The sequence below is a fragment of the Eleginops maclovinus genome, chromosome 4, assembly GCF_036324505.1.
Source record: "Eleginops maclovinus isolate JMC-PN-2008 ecotype Puerto Natales chromosome 4, JC_Emac_rtc_rv5, whole genome shotgun sequence".
Taxonomy (NCBI): domain Eukaryota; kingdom Metazoa; phylum Chordata; class Actinopteri; order Perciformes; family Eleginopidae; genus Eleginops; species Eleginops maclovinus.
In genome coordinates this window covers 28,548,234-28,564,375 of record NC_086352.1, presented here as the reverse complement: position 1 = coordinate 28,564,375, position 16,142 = coordinate 28,548,234, and the positions used below count along the sequence as shown (strand labels likewise).

Sequence of the window (16,142 nt, the reverse complement as noted above, 5' to 3'; positions counted from 1 at the left end):
TTTAGAGAAAAAATAAAAGAAAGAAATTACACATTCAGATAACAACAGGACTCTGAAGGAAACTTATTCTCAACTTGGAGCGCTAGACCCCCAATGAGTATGAAGACACATTTGAGGGGTCTCATAATAACAGATAATTTGTTTAATTGTAACTTATGAATATTTTCATCCCACCAGGGCTGAAAATTATCAAGATAAAATCAAATAGGAACTTTTGTTTGGTTGGACTGATAAGAATTTATTTCCACGCTCAGCCAGAGGCAGTGACAGCAGGGACACAAATAGACATTATCTCATTGTAAAGGATCGAGGTCCAAAAAGGTTGGGAAATACTGCAGTAGGAGGTCCCGCTCCCCAGGCATGGAACAACACTTTATTCAACCAATTTATTTTTCCACATCTGGTTTTCAATGAGGCTATAAAACACTATTGTCTACTTTCAGTGCAAAGAAAGAAAGCAGAGTTTTGCGTTTGAGAGTATGACATTTTAACAAACTATCCTCGGTCAGCTCTGAACCTTTCTTTGTACGTTGGAAAACAATGCTATTCAATTACTGTAAATCTTATTAGGTTTAGGTGAACTCAAGCCATGAATTGTTATGTTTTAAAACACAGTTTGTCATCTCTGCAGCCACAAGGGGGCAGACTCTCACCGACTGCTCTGTTCAGATTAGTTGAAATGATTTACAACAGATGCAAAGGCTGGGTGTGGTTGAATAGTGGGGAGGAATACTTATTGAATAGTGTCATGAAACAACATGTAGATGAAAGTTGAGGAAGGGGAAGATTAAAGTGACTGTATAGAAATAAACAGTTGTTCAAAATCTCATGTGACAGAATGGAAAAAGGATCAGTTCATGGGTGAAAAGCTTTGTGAATCGTGTCAGACATAACACAACAAAGCAAGACAGTGAAGCAAAGAGACGAGCGTCAAACAATCATGTTCATTTTGGCTCGAATTCAGACTTACTCCCTGTCTACAAGGTGAGCTGCACCTGCTCCCATCTTCACTTCCTTTCACCCACTGATTAATGAGATTGGCCACGCCCACTTTTAAACCATCTGCATCCTGAGAAAGATAGGAGGAAAGTATGTATGTTTCAAGTTCACCTACCTACATTTACCCTATATATTCAATCTAATTCTAGACTTTTCATGGAAGAAATATCAAATCCTTTCTGATGTATGACTTCATGTGTCATAAATAGTTCATATTCATTTATGTTTAAAATGGAAGCTATTTACCAACGTTAAAGGGTCCCTAATGTGGTTCATATTTGTATTTTATGTCTCTACTGTGACATGTTTCCATGCTTTACAGTTCAAAAAGCTCTTTATTTTTCTCATACTGCCTGTGCTGCAGCACCTCTTTTCACCCTCTGTCTGAAACCAGAGCCCAGTTTGCTCTGATTGGTTAGCTGGCCGCCCCTGTTGTGAGTGGTCAACAGCTAAGAGATGTCAAGCCCCTTAGCCTATCAGGTAAAATGTGTTGGAGCGCTAGCCAATCGAAGCGTGAATGTTACATAGTGATGTCACTATGTTATGGAAGTAAACACAAGTGAAATGGAGGTGTTTCAGGCATGGGATTCTTGCCTTTGTAGACCATTTACATGCACAAAAACATATACATTAAATTTTCCCTCTGGCTGACATTAACGAACAGGAAAATTACACTTCTGAACAATTCATCATAAATACTGAGCGAACGTATGAGGAGTTATTTATCAGTTTTGCTGTAAAAAGGTAAATCAGGATGGAGAAAAATGTAATCAGTTACCTTAGATGGTGTGACTGAGATGACGTTTTGCTTCCAAGCTTCCCCAGCCTCAAAAAGGTTCTTCTTGGACGAGACGGCTTCAGCGGGACTCGTCAGATCTGTCAGCACCTGGCTGCAGGATCTGCCTTCCTTTGAGGAGACCTGTGATGCGAGATATGGTTTGAGAATTTCACATAATGAGACACAGACATTGGGGGTCTTCCATATTGTAGTTCAACAATAAATGCTTGGTCTTCACTCTCATTGTCTGAACATTGTGGTTTCTATTACAGCCAAACAAACGTGCATTACCCTTAACTGTAATATAGGAAAGTACTGTACAGGTTCTCAAAACAGTAATAAAAAGAAAAAGTGGGGTTTTACCTCAAGAGCATGAGTATACAGCTCCAGTTTCTTGTCAATCTTAGATACAGCAACAGGTGACAGCGTCTTCTTTATGCTGCCCGTGCTTTAGGAGAACGGATACATTTTTCGTTAATAGTGAAAGTATCTGATGATGTAAAAGTTTATTATAATTATTAATGTATCAGAACGTAAGCAGCGGGGTGTTTGATAAGGAGATATCTTTAAAAGTTCTGCACTTTATATTTTGTACCTGCAACTATTTTTGTATTCTTAGAACACTTCCATGAGATGGAGCAGCACTAGAGACAACACTCTTTTAAATCTATTTCACAAGACATGTACACACACTTACCTTTTCCTCAGGGATTCAGTTCTCTCTATGATCTAAGGAAAGAGACAAACAATGATTGAAACTCACAGAAATGAGAAACACATTTATGGGATTTGACCTACAGTACCAGACTTTTTATTTGAGAAACTGGCCCGAAGTTATTATTAAATGTATGTTACTGAGATAGATTGAGGGTGAGTGTGTGGGAAACCCCCCTAAAAATCCGGAACTGGAAAACAACATCTTGAACACGTTCAAGATGTTGTTTTCTAAAATTTCTAAAATGTGCCACAAAATCTGGCAATTGAAATAATGCAATAAATAGACCAACCATTACACCAACAACATCATAGAAGGTTCAAAAAATGTTTTTTAAATAATAATAACAACAACAACAATGACAGTAATACAAATAACTTCAATAATATGTTAAATAAAGTAGTGTGATATTTGAAAGATTTTTTTTAATTTACATTTGCAGCTTCTGACCTTGACCCTTTACACTCGTCTGCCGCAGCACTCACCTTACATTTGCTGTCGGTGGGGACTCTGCTGTTTGCTTCATCCTGTGAAGAGACATAGATTACTGCAGCTCTCACAAGTAATTTTTGTTTTTAGTAAGTACAGAAGAACTCTGACATGCAGCAAGTTTGTGAGCAAAACGATTGTACATTTAAATGAGTCAGTCAGCTGACACATGCACAGCACTTACTGGGTAAAACTGAATGAGGAGTTTCTGGTGGAAGAACAGCGGGGAGCATGAAAGAGACAAAACATTTCAGCATGTTTAACATGGAAGAATAGGACTGGGTGATGTTGAAAAGAAATCATGTACCATGATATTTTCAACCAGAATTAGATTTAAAGAACTACATTGCTTGACACCAAACAGTATTATGAGACAGAGATCGACAGTCATCTCTACCGCAGTTTACTAACCAAACTTATTGATGCAGGCATTCATTTCAATGCTTTTTTTAATCTAGAAACCATATTGCACAGAGCCCCTTTTGTTTGATGACATACCTTGAATGTGGGGCTCATGGGGCCGTAGTTTAACGGCTCCTCGCCTTCGCTGCTGCTGCAAAGAGAGGCGACTGATCCTCTGTTCACCTCCTCACTTCTCGCGCTCTCCATTGACCTCTACAACAACACCGCCATACAAATATCAACAAACATTTCTTTTGTTTTAATATAAAAGTCTATCAAAAGTCAGTATGAGCAATATTATACAGTCTCGATGGGTTAAAAAGTATAATCTGGAGCACAGCTTTCCTTAATGCCTGTTCTTTCTCTGGACAAAGCCTTTAAAAATGTGTTCGCACTGCTCCCCTATTGCGTGTTATGTGGTGGCAGAAGACTAATAAAACACCGGCAAACCAATGGTGCTAAAAGTAGGAATTTGTTACAGCATCTTACATCATCGCTGCTTTCAGTCATTTCCTCAACCTGTCAGCCAAAGATACATTCTTTTACTTTATTACTTTCAGATTTAAAGCCAAATTCGATGAAAAAAAGCATGCATGTGTTTGATTTAATGTTACATGAAACGTTGGGAAAAACAAGACATGCTTGGATTTATGTCAGCAAACTATTGCTTATTAGTATAAAGTATTTTATATAATAACAAGAGTAGAATTCTAAAGGTCCCACACAATGTGAAGGAGTTGGACATTAATAGCAATAAAGATTTTATAGATCCAGTAATGAAAGTAAAAAAAGTGGATCCTGATCGAGGCTCATGTGCACTTTTAAGAAGATTAAAATACACTATTAATGATATAATAGATTTTGGAAATATAATACTATGATAGCTTTAATTGTGAGATGGATATAAACATGAACAAAAATAAGCTTTGCACATGTTTTAGATTCAACATGTTTGTTTTAATAGTTATCACTGACTAAGAAGGTTATCATGTGTGAGTCTATATGTGCTCAGCTATCTCCTTTATAGATTCATAATTGTAATTAATGTTAGGATAATGGTAAAACATGCTTATAACATTTACAAAAAGGGTTAGTTCCTCCTCTGTGGGGCATGAATATCCCCCGAAAACTTTATGGAGATTTCACCATTACATATTTTTGTGTCTGGTAAATTAGCTAATTGCTAGTCAACAAAAACATTAAGATTCATCCTTTGGGGAACATGACAATTACACTTTAGCCTGTTAGGATCTCAGTTTTTGTATTTATAGTTTTCCAGTTTTATTTTGAAATGTATCTTGTTCTGTCACTTCCTGTCTTTAGTTTCCCTCCTGTCTGATTGTGTGATTGTGCTCACCTGTTGCCCCTGTGTTTCACCTCCCCTTCCCAGCTGTGTCTTGTCTTGTGATTACCCTCCTCTGTATTTAGTCTGGTCTTTCCTTTGTTTTCTTTGTCGCTTCGTCGTCGTTGTTTGCCTGTTCCTGTGATGTCTTGGATCACCTTTCAGCCCTCCCTTTTCCACCGGTTTGTCCGAGTTTTCATTTGATGCTTTTCCTGTGTTGTACCTTTTCCTACGTTCCTAGTTTTGTATTTTGGTTATTAGCTTTTCTGTGAATAAAAGCTCGCCTTTCGTTACACTTTTGTACCCCTGACTCCTCTATCGGTTCTGCGCCATGGACATGAGACTATGAGAAAAAGTCAGGGAATCCCCAACAAAATGAGTTTATAGTTAAAACATATGCATTAATAAATTCCTCCAATTACCATTAATATTTTCTCAATCTATTAGAAACATATTTTGTGACAGACTGACAAATATTAGGTCAAAATATAAAGGTAAGTATTACAGTGGCAGAAAAGGTAGTAGGAATAGCTACAGTGTTATTGGGAAGTTAACCTTCTCTGGAAGCTTGCACTCTCCCTCCTCCTCCCTCTCCTCCTCCCTGTGTTTTTCTTCCTGACTGTGATGGAGGTCGTCCTTCATTACATGTGTGAAACTCAGTTCTTCTTCCTCCTGGGCATCTTCATCTCTGGGGTTCTGTCTGGTTCCTGCTGATCTCCACTCCATCTGCAGAGCAGCCTGTACCTCTTCCCTTTGCTTCTGCTCCTCCTGCTCCTGCTCCCCATCCACCCTGCAGGCTCCTCCGCTGTGTTGGAGATGATTTAAACAGTTTATAAAGAAATTAGCTTAGATCCCAGGATAAAAACAAAACAAATTCTGACCAAATAGAAAGGCAGATATAACCAGACAAAGAGCGGAGATCACACCGTGGCTTCATCGTCCCGGCCGCCAGGTAGGACGTCCTGTCTGCTGGTTGGCCCGTGGCGTACTGCGATCTGTTGTCCTGTGGCAGGAAGACCATGGAGCTGAAAGATGTCCTGACTTCCTTTCTGTTGCTGGGCATCTAAAATGATAACCAAGACCACAGCAGGTTGCAATCAGTAACAATATGTATCTGAGGAAATATTTATAAGAATTTGAAGCTTGATGTTTCCTGCCTGAGCAGTTTCAGAGAAGTGTAGACACACAATTTTTAGTAATGATGTGAATCATTTATGATTACAATTTGTAAGTATTTTTTTTGAGTTATTTAGTATTTCGTATATAAGAAATGACCAACTTTGGTCAAGCACACTTAATGTGTTTTTTCTATGAGGTGGGTACTGCCTTTCTATCAGCTGCTTAAAGTTCCATTGCTAATGTGCTGCCAAAAGCTATGCTACAATGCAGGTGAATAATTGCTAATATAACTGTTTTTGGTATATTTTTAGGCACTTGACCACTTAATGATAAAACCAATATGTCCCCTGATCAGTTGATAACTTAAGCTATTTCATACTGAATGCAGAAAATAAAATATATAAAACTGAAGGCTTGACAGATTCCAATTTTGATACAATTTATGCAACATGCCAGGAAGAGATTTCAACTCATTTTGCATATAAAGGGAATAACATTGATGTTGTGGGAACGAGCCAAATGTCAGAAACATTAAAACAATACAGACTCCTCTCTAAAGAAAGCCCCGTTTACGTTGTTGATCTGTTTGGCGGTGTACCTTCTCTGGAGGTCTTGCTGAAGTTTCCTGTGACCGACTGCTGTGTTCTGGCTCACATCCCTCCTTCTCTTTACTTCCCTTCTGTTTCTGATCTTCACCCTCATGCTGTTTCAGCTCTTCACCCTCATGCTGTTTCTGCTCTTCACCCTCATGCTGTTTCAGCTCTTCACCCTCATGCTGTTTCTGCTCTTCACCCTCATGCTGTTTCTCCTCTTTAGTCCCTGGTTTCCTCTGTTGTGTTGAAGGTCTCTGCACTCGGGCCCTGCAGTCATCCTGCACCTCCTGCTCAGGACGATTCTCCAACCTGTGACTCCAGTCGCTGAAGCCCTCGTCCTCCTCCAGAACCAGGCATCTGGGCTTCAGCTCCTCGTCCAGCCTGAGAACAATTGAAAAACTGTTATCTTATAGTGGCCTGGCAAGAGGTTTGATCAATATTTGGTTGGATTTAGAAAAAAAGGCAGTGGTTGGGAGGATTTATTGGAAGTGCTTAATAGTTTGAATTAGTTAGAACAAAGCTCTATTGCTGAGCCCCATTTCTTACTACATATAAAAAGCCAACCTGTGTTGAATAACAATTTGCCAGATATGCAAGTTAAAAACATGCATTCCGTTTGTAGAAACCGACATACGCTATTTGAGATCAATTGAAGTTGTAATTGAGACAACCCATTTGCTGCATGCCATGAACCCTTAGTGTTTGTCTCCTGTTACTGCTAATGGGCAACCGAGTGTCACCCAAAGGTTCCTCACAGTGTTGATCTACAGTGTTGATCAAGACGGCAGGTGGCACACAGGACATGCAGCTCAAGGCGCCATGGCAACAGAGACAGTGCCTGTGGTAACAACAAACAGAGAGAAACTGCAGCCTCCTGTTCCAGGTCAGCGCAACTCAGCAGACCGCACCTCATCAGCCTGACTAAACACCCAAAGGCTGATGTTTTTGTTCCCGGGGAAATTTAGGTGATTTTTAAACGTTAACTCTGAGTGTGTTTAATCTTCATTTGATTAAGGCTGACGGAATTTATCACACTCAGTCGAACTGTTGGCTGAACAGCGCAAAAATAGTTTCCAATGTCTCCTTGCAGTCTGTTGATTTTAGTTTTATGTTAATGATCCCCACCACCAAAGATTTGCATATTCAGTTATTTTCCAGGTTTATTTGGTGCATATTATGGCAAAACGATATCATTAACAATTTGATCTTTTGAATCATTTCAATAAAGCAGTGACTTTTGTATGTTGTACTCACATCTTTAAAGGTGGACAGAATTTCTGTTACATTTCATTTTTTCGAAAGGATTTATGCCTCGATTTGTTAGCATCATTCACTGTTAAAGATGAAGCTATGATGATAACTTTATTTGTTGATTGTTTATTTTTAATATGCAAAGTAACATTAATAGTTGAAGTTAAATGTAATAGTTATGGAGTTCGAATATCTCAGGTGCCCTCTGTATCCGTTGTGATGAAGAGAGAGCTGAGCCAAGAGGCAAATCTCTCGATACATCAGTCCATCTTTGTTCCTACTTGCAGCTATGCTCATGAAGGATGGGTAACGACCAAAAGAATGAGATCACGAATAAAAGGGTCCAAAAAGGTTTTCTTTGCGGCGTGGCTGGCTTCCCGTTTAGAAAAGTTTAGTAATCAGAGAAGGACTCAGAGTAAAGCCCCTGATCCTCTGTGTATAAAGGAGTGAGTATAGGGGGTTCAAGCACCTAGAAAAGATACCACTTGGGCGCCTCCCCAGTTATGTTTTCCAGGTACGTCCAGCTGGGAGGAAACAGAGGGACCCAGGACCATGTGGAGGGATTTTATCTCCACACTGGCCTGGGAGCCCGTTGCAGTCTCCCAGTCAGAGCTGATTAATGTGGCCAGGGAAAGGGAAGTTTGGGGCCCGCTGCATGAAGGAACACTTCCAAAAATCGACTCCTTATAAGCGGTTGGAGATGAGAAAGAAAAAGACCCTAGCCAGTTTGTCTTCAATTACATTTTTTGTTCTGAATTCTCAGCACTATTCTTGAGCATCTGGGCAACCAGACTTGTTTTTGGAGCTTCAGTGTCTCTGCTGTCGTTGATAAAGAATATCCACATCATCAGTCAGGATAACACATGAAGCTGATAATTAAACCAGTTCACAGTGGTGTATTTAATGAGCGAATTGCATTCTGCTTCACAGTGCTGTAAATGAGCATGCTCAGCAGCTCACAGTCTCAGGTGAGGAGGAAATTTCCCCCTTTAGAGACATCACTTTGATGACCGATTGAACACAAACTGCAGCTCACTCAGCGCCTTCACCTGCAGCATCACTGGGCTGAAGCTACTGATTATGAACAAACAAACAAGTCTGTTCCCCTGCAATCAGCGCTGCAATGGAGACTCATCTGTAATCATCTAGGACAGTTCACACAAACAAACGGGTCACCCTGCCTCCAAAATCCAAAACACAGAGCTCACATCTAGCACAGTTGAAGAGATACAATCCAGATGTTATTCTCACCAAACACATTTTACTTATCTTTTGCACATTGACATTTCAGGAATTTGCTAATTGAATTTGTCACTAAAAGTTGGATAAGAAGATACCAAACTGTATGGCAAATGTGAAGCTATAGCCAGCAGACAGTTCCAATGTCCCCCTTTACCCAGGAGTACTCTATTAAAATCTTTCCAATGAATTCCAGCTTTCCCTTCAACATTTATTTTACATAAATTAGTTTAACCTTATAACCCTTAAGAAATTGGACCTATCCATGTGACATCACTATCTTACGCCTTTGCAGACCATTTACATGCAACCTGTATAACACACTACAAGAAAGGGAAAAAGCCCAAGTAGGCACAATAGGGCCACTTTAAGGTGTGTGTATGCTTGTTTTACTTACTCTGTGTTGTGTGTGTGCTCAGATTGTTGCGGGGGCTCGGGCCAAGAGGGGCTCCCTTCCCCTCTCTGTGTCTCTCTGGCTCTCCTCCTTCGTTCCCGCTCCACCTCCTCAGCATCTTCCTGGCTCCGCTGAGCCGTCAAACTGTAACCAACAAAGACATCAACAGGCTGTCTTCACTCTCATAAAACACCCCCCAAAACACTCGTTTAATAACCTATAGGAGACTTCCAACATCAGGGGCTCCAAGGGAAACACCTTGAATACAACTTTTGCACGATTCCATCTAACGCATATACTGTAGATGTCTTGTCCGTGATTCTATGGGAGTTTTTTCCAACTTCCGCCTGACACATTTTGTATAGACATACAAAAAAGTCTGTTTGACCAATGTTAGCCAACCACATGAGAAAGTAGTTACTCATGGTTATAAGAGGAATAAACCTTAAGTTTCTCCTCCATAAAGCTGGCAATAAAAACAAAACTAGATTTCAACCGTTAGATCCTACTTGATCACATAGAGTACTAAAAAGACAAGTTGCTGTCTGAAACCAGACCCCAGTCTGCTCTGATTGGTTAGCTGGCAGACTCAGTTATGATTGATAAAGCGCTTAGAGATACCTTGCCCCGAAACCTAGCAGTACAATGTGTTGGAGCGATAGCCAATAGTAGGGCGAGTGTTATGTACTATAGCGATGTCACTATAGAAGTAAACAAAGGAGTCCAATGGAGGCACTTCAGGCAGGGCAGGAGTGTGTGGCAGAGAAACTCCCTCTGGTGGGAACATTGGGATTTGTGCAGACCATTTACATGCACTAACACCTTTATAACACACTACAGGAAAGAGAACAAAGCATATTAGGGCACCTTTAATCATAAAATACCAGCATCAGTAAATCAACATTTTTTGGACAGACCTGTAAGATGAAGGTAGCTTCAGTGTAATCAAAAACGGAAACCATCTTATCTGCTGCCTATGTAAAACTTCACATTTTCTATTTGTTTGCTAAGAGTGAAAGGTTACCATGGAAAAGATTATCAAAAAGGGATTTTCAGTGGATTTTTAAAAAGCAAAAGGAAACAAAAAGATGTTCTCTTGTCTTTCATTGAAAGGCCATTCAGCTCTTCTGTTTCCAGAAAGAAGAGACTTCATCACAATAACTCTCTTTATTCTCCAAGCACATCTGGTGGAGCTGGAGCCAGCTGCCGTGCTGTTTCACTTCATTTAAATCTCTGGAGAGATACAAAGACAGAGGGGGCGGAGGTGAGGAGACGGAGGAGGAGCAGGATGGAGGATGGAGAAAAACTGGAATCTTGACTAGCCACAACATCACTTTCCATACTTATAGAGTTCTGGAGAAAATCTGGTGAAACATTTGTAATAACAAGAACCTTGGCTTGAAACCAGTTGTTTCTGGAGCACACCTGTTGGTTGGCTACAAACACGTTTTCCTAATTATGTCATTGTTTTGAAAGGATAATTACAGTTAACAATTTAAATCATACTGAATTGTCAGACATCTGGCCATGACAACGCTGTGCTCTCATGCATAACTGCTAAGATCTTCATAAAATGTCTCAGTGGACAAAAAACAGATCATTTCTATTAAGATAAGTCAAAATAACACACAGGGTTAACCAAACGTATTTGAAAGAGAAGACAAATGTTAATTGCATTACCCAAAGAAACGACAGACTGGCAGACCTTTTACAATCAAGTTTAGTTTTAATTTCAATTCAAGTAGTTAAGACAATCTAGCTGAACTGGCATGTCTTTAAGGCAGCTTTCAGAATGATAGAGCTCATCACTTTTTGCTAAAAGGCTTCATGCCAATTTCTATCTGCAGCCCCGGAAAAAATTACGAGACCACTTTAACATTATCAGTTTCTCTTGTTTTATTTTTTTAGGAATGTCTTTGAGTTAAATTATTATTATTTATTTGTATTGTATTATATAAACTACTGGCAATTTTTCTCTGTGTTGGAATTCAACAGACACTGGAATGGTTGCCATACATGTAGAAAATACATTGGAGTGGTCTCTTAATTTTTTCCACGGCTGTATATATCCACCCTCCTAAATGTTAACCTGTTTATATTTTTGGCATTGGCATTTGCACCTTATTGATTTGTTTTTCTGTAGTGCTGCCCAAAAAATTCCTTCAGGATAAATGACGTTGGATGTTATCAAATTTTCTTTCGTCACTGTAATTGACAGAAATTATGAAACAGTGAAACAGGTTTTGTTTGGTGTAAGGATTCTTCCTGTTATTAGAACATTTGTATTTAAAGCATTGGGAGACAAAATCCACAATCCATGTTCTGTGCAAAATACACATTATAAAGTTTACAAATAAATATGAGGCTTTAAGACAAGACAGTTGTCAATTACTTGGTTATCTTCCAAAGTTTTAGTACAAAACAGGCAAAACTTTGCCTTGGTTTATTAACTCAGACTACTGAAGAGTCATTAATTTGCTTAATAAATGATTTGCATGGTTGAACTGGAAAAAACTTCCTGGCAAACGCTGATTGTGAATTAAGTCCCAGTTAAGGATACATTCAATACAAAGTGATTGAAAATGTGATTAATTCTTCCAACATGTGCTCATGAAACATTTGGCTTCGTGAAATCATTAATTCAAACTGCAAAAAACTAATTCAATATAAAAGGCTCGTGCAGATGATGTCATTGGTTATGGCTGCATGTGAGGACACTGGCCATGAACGGCTGTGAGTCAAACATTCTGCGGTATCATGTGGTAAAGTGACCTACATAAGATCACACTCACAAGAGAGGGAGACATATTGGCAAGAGTAAGCCTTTAGTTTCTGTAAATCAGTTTGATCTGAGATGAGAAGTATGTTTTGGACGTTTTTTGGGGATGGAATTGAATAAACTAGAGATGAGGTTTGACTGTCTGGACCTCATCATTTCTGTATGAAAGGCAACGAGGGATGATTACGATAGCCTCAAAGGACCTTACAAGCTGCTGCATGTTTTAAAATCTTTATCTGCTCATTTTAACTACACCATTACTAAACTTTTTATAGGTATGTTTTGGAATGGACAGTGCTTAGGTAATGCAAGGGAAAGATGTGGTCATGTGGTTTAATACAGAAAACGTCTGCAGTGACTTGACACAACATTTGTATTAATGTTTAATAGAAACCACGGTCCTCCCCTAACCTTAACCAAAGTGCTCATGTTGCCAAACCTAATTACAGACAGAACTCTGGATGCACCTTGGTGTTAAAGTCCTGAGCTTTACACGCCCTCCATCCACCGTGACCACCACTGACTCAAGGGTGGTATCCTTTCATTCACTCTAAACACAAGCCTCTGAACACAATGCAGGCAAAGATTTACGTTTGACACCATCGTGTAATTGGCAAAACAATTAAGATCCACAGACGTTCTAGGGGACAGGGTTTCTTTCGCTTAAAAGATAAAACACCCTCAGTTTCCCCCAGAGGGAGTTTCTCTCCCACACACTCAAACAAATAGTCCTGTACAGGGATGACGGATATGTTGAGCTGAGGGCATCAAGTCATGGTACATTTCATGTAAAATCTCAATAACTGTAGTAGTTGTAGACTAAGCATGTCTGATTCACTTTTTCACACAATAAATAACTGCTGTAACAAGGTATTGTCTCTGCAAGACAATGTGTACTTCCATGAACCTTAAGAGTCTGCTGTGTGATTAAACTTGACGCTGTGAAGCACAAATGTTAAACGAACAAATGAAGGGGGAAAGCTGTCTGATATGCATCACTTTTTCCACCATTTACACAATGAGGCAATGCAGGTCGGGGGAACTGCATTTTCTTTGTATGTGTGTGTGTGTGTGTGTGTGTGTGTGTGTGTGGGTAGTAGAGCAGGAGGGGATTCAGGACTCAGCCAGATGATGTCATGGCCATTAAGGAAGTTGCAGCCATAAAAGAAGCCATTGAACTCTGCAGCAGAGTGTCATTTTTAAAGTGAAGTCACAGAGCAATGTTCCACTGATCACTGAGGAAACAAGAAACTCACTAATAATGGGGAGCAGTAGTTAGGAGAGGGAAGCAAATACAGAAAACAACACATTAAATTAGGCTCCCAGTGCCTGTTAGAGGAGAGGATTTGGAGTAAGTGGCCAAACTAGGTCTAAGGAAAAATAACAGTAACAGGGTACAAAGGAAAAGAAAAGCATCCGATCAAATGAGTTTGAATTGAAATAGATTGTGATGATAGACCAATTCCAGAGCCTTTAACCCTTGTCAAGATGGGGAGTTACGGTGCAAACCAGTGTAAAAGCATGTCTTTGCGTATATTTTGAAGTTAGAGAGGATATTCAGAGAGATAACTCTGTATAACAATTGAAAAAAAATCTAGGCTATTGTATCAGTATCATATTTTCAGAAAAAGGTTTTGATGCAATTTTGTTATCTGATCGTGCCAGTAATCATAAACTGTTTCAGAGTTCAGGTCTTGCTCCTATTTGGAACCAATCAGCCAGATTACTTGCCGAGGTGACCTGCTTGGGGTAAATTGAGTGCTGATCTCAGTGAGGTGTCGACAGCATTTGGCCACTTTTTGGACAATTTATCAAACATATGTCTTGCGTCACCTTCCCCTGGTGAAGGGGAGTTACTCTCCCAGAGAGGGTAGTGGGAGAAGTGAAAGTATACCAGGAATGGAGCACAGCTGAGACCCGCTGTCTCAAAGCACTGCAGTACATGCGCAACCCTAGCTGCAGTGCCAAAGAAAAAGTAAAGCATCCCAAAACAATCCAAAACACTGCTGAAGATTACAACCATTCAAACAGTAATGACTGGACATACGGAATTCATCCCACATCACTTAAGTGTTTCATAAGTAATAAAGCTGGAATTGTTAAATGTGGCTGTGAAGCTCTGGAAACCAAATTATTTGGGAAAAAACAAATGCAAAAAGACAAATCAGTGTACTTTGCAGGCAGTTTAGATCACCTATCAATTAAACATGATTATTAATGACTGATAATCTGAGGAATAATGTTGAGGGTTAACTTGTTTAGCAGCTGTTAAACTCTCCATCATTCAAAATGGAATCAACCGTATCGTAGAGTTCAGTGTGGTCTTCTGTATCTTTGCTCTCTGCATAACTGTTGTCTGTTGTTCCACATGGTTTAATTCGAGGTCCGTTGTTGTTTTCCTTTTGAGATCACTGTTTATATTTAAAAACAATTGAAACAGCTGCATGCTAATGCTTAGGCTAATACAGCAATGCTCTGAGCTGCAAATGTATAATGGTCACACCAGTTGCTGACTGTATTTAAGGAGGATATTTTTTAAACCACTGGTGATACATTTTTTGTAAAGACCAACATTTAAACACATTGCAAGAAGTGGAAAATGTTCTTCTATGATGCTTTTGAGAACAATACTTTTTTTTTCGTTCTGGAATTCAAATTAATATTCAGTCAAAATGGGTGTTCAGTGAACTGCTTCAAAGTATCAACATTATCAAAAGCATCAATACGGAAGTTATGTATTTATTCAACAAACAGACTGGTAGATCAATTCAAGTATCAATGCAGCAAAATACAAAAGAAAACACATTATATAAAAAAAGTATGTAAATGTTATTTTTTAAAAGTATCAGTGAAATTGAAATGAAATTAATCTTATGCATGCGTAACGTCCTCTGCCAGTTAAAACACATGTATTAAATTATAATACTGTATTTACATATAAACTCCAATCTGGCCGAGGTATTAACCACTGTTTGATACATGTTTAAATATTTGACCTTATGAAGGCTGAAAAAAAAGATTACTGAGTGGTGAACAATTTTCTAATTGCGCAGAGCAAACCTTTAGCAAATATAATTTATATCAATACAATTGTTGATTTAGTTTTATACTGCAGGTATGGGTAAAAAAAGGAAAGTGAAACCTGTTATTGTCATCTGTCTCACCTGATGAGGTTCTGCAGGAGCTGTCTGCTGGAGTTCTTTCTTCTGATGGACTCTGACATGCTGGACGGGCTGCTCCGGGTTTGCAGGCCTGGTTCTGGTGCTGGTCGGTGGGCAATCTCTGGTCCTGGGTCTGACCTTGGATTTGGTCCTGGAGGATTAGATGTTTCCTACAGCTGCTCTGTTGTTCTTCTTCGTGTCTCTCTGTGGCTCATGTTGGCCTCTCTCTCTCTCTCTCTCTCTCTCTCTCTCTCTGATCGCAGCTCTCTCCTCCCTCCATGTGGTTTTCATTGAAGCGTTTGACCCCCCCTCTCTCACCCTAACAGGGGTCATGTGACTCACCCAGGGGATTGTAAGATGATATCATAACAGTGTTTCAGTGTCAATATAATATGCATGTTTACTGTACATATTCATATTGTGAGGGAGTGACAGAGTGTGTGTTAGTATACAGTGATCTAATTAACACATTCGGAGACTCCAGCTTATTATAGAGAGAAAGAAACACTAAACTCCCTTACTGCAATTTAAACTGTGACATGCAGCTTCATCTGTTGTATGAACACAAAAAAATACATCTGCCTTATTTCTAAAAAAGCAACCAGTTTGGAAACAATATTCCCTGAGACGTTTTTGATGTCTATAAAGTCCTGACTGCCAAAGCAACATTTACAACTTGTAGTGTTATCTTAAAATAAAGGCAAAGAAATATGTTATCTGAATGCAACATAAACTTGTAATAAAGTGAATGCCTCTTCAGACACCTTGCCCAGCATTCAACCTCAATAAGCGGGTCGTGAGATCTCCAGGGAGAAGTGCGTAACGCTTTATTGTATTATGTTGATGTCAGAGTTACTGAAGTTTATGTTATGGAGGATACG

The 16,142-nt window shown here is 39.3% G+C and overlaps 1 protein-coding gene across 3 annotated transcripts in view; it reads right to left on the bottom strand.

The window, feature by feature from the left end:
* Nucleotides 1–15,448, bottom strand: part of LOC134862550 (lymphocyte-specific protein 1-like) — a 30,908-nt gene extending 15,460 nt beyond the window's left edge. The window contains exons 1-12 of one of the 3 annotated variants that reach the window (XM_063880537.1): nt 15,265–15,448; nt 9,325–9,465; nt 6,443–6,818; nt 5,652–5,788; nt 5,281–5,530; nt 3,480–3,596; nt 3,166–3,189; nt 2,978–3,019; nt 2,475–2,506; nt 2,141–2,225; nt 1,778–1,918; nt 971–1,069 (exon numbers count right to left, since the gene is read on the bottom strand). In XM_063880537.1, coding sequence (XP_063736607.1) covers nt 971–1,069; nt 1,778–1,918; nt 2,141–2,225; nt 2,475–2,506; nt 2,978–3,019; nt 3,166–3,189; nt 3,480–3,596; nt 5,281–5,530; nt 5,652–5,788; nt 6,443–6,818; nt 9,325–9,465; nt 15,265–15,323 — 1,503 coding nt within the window. In that variant the 5' untranslated portion in view covers nt 15,324–15,448. The remainder of the gene's footprint in view (nt 1–970; nt 1,070–1,777; nt 1,919–2,140; nt 2,226–2,474; nt 2,507–2,977; nt 3,020–3,165; nt 3,190–3,479; nt 3,597–5,280; nt 5,531–5,651; nt 5,789–6,442; nt 6,819–9,324; nt 9,466–15,264) is intronic. The other 2 variants (XM_063880538.1, XM_063880540.1) reach the window with 2 other exon arrangements.
* Nucleotides 15,449–16,142: the final 694 nt, after the last annotated feature.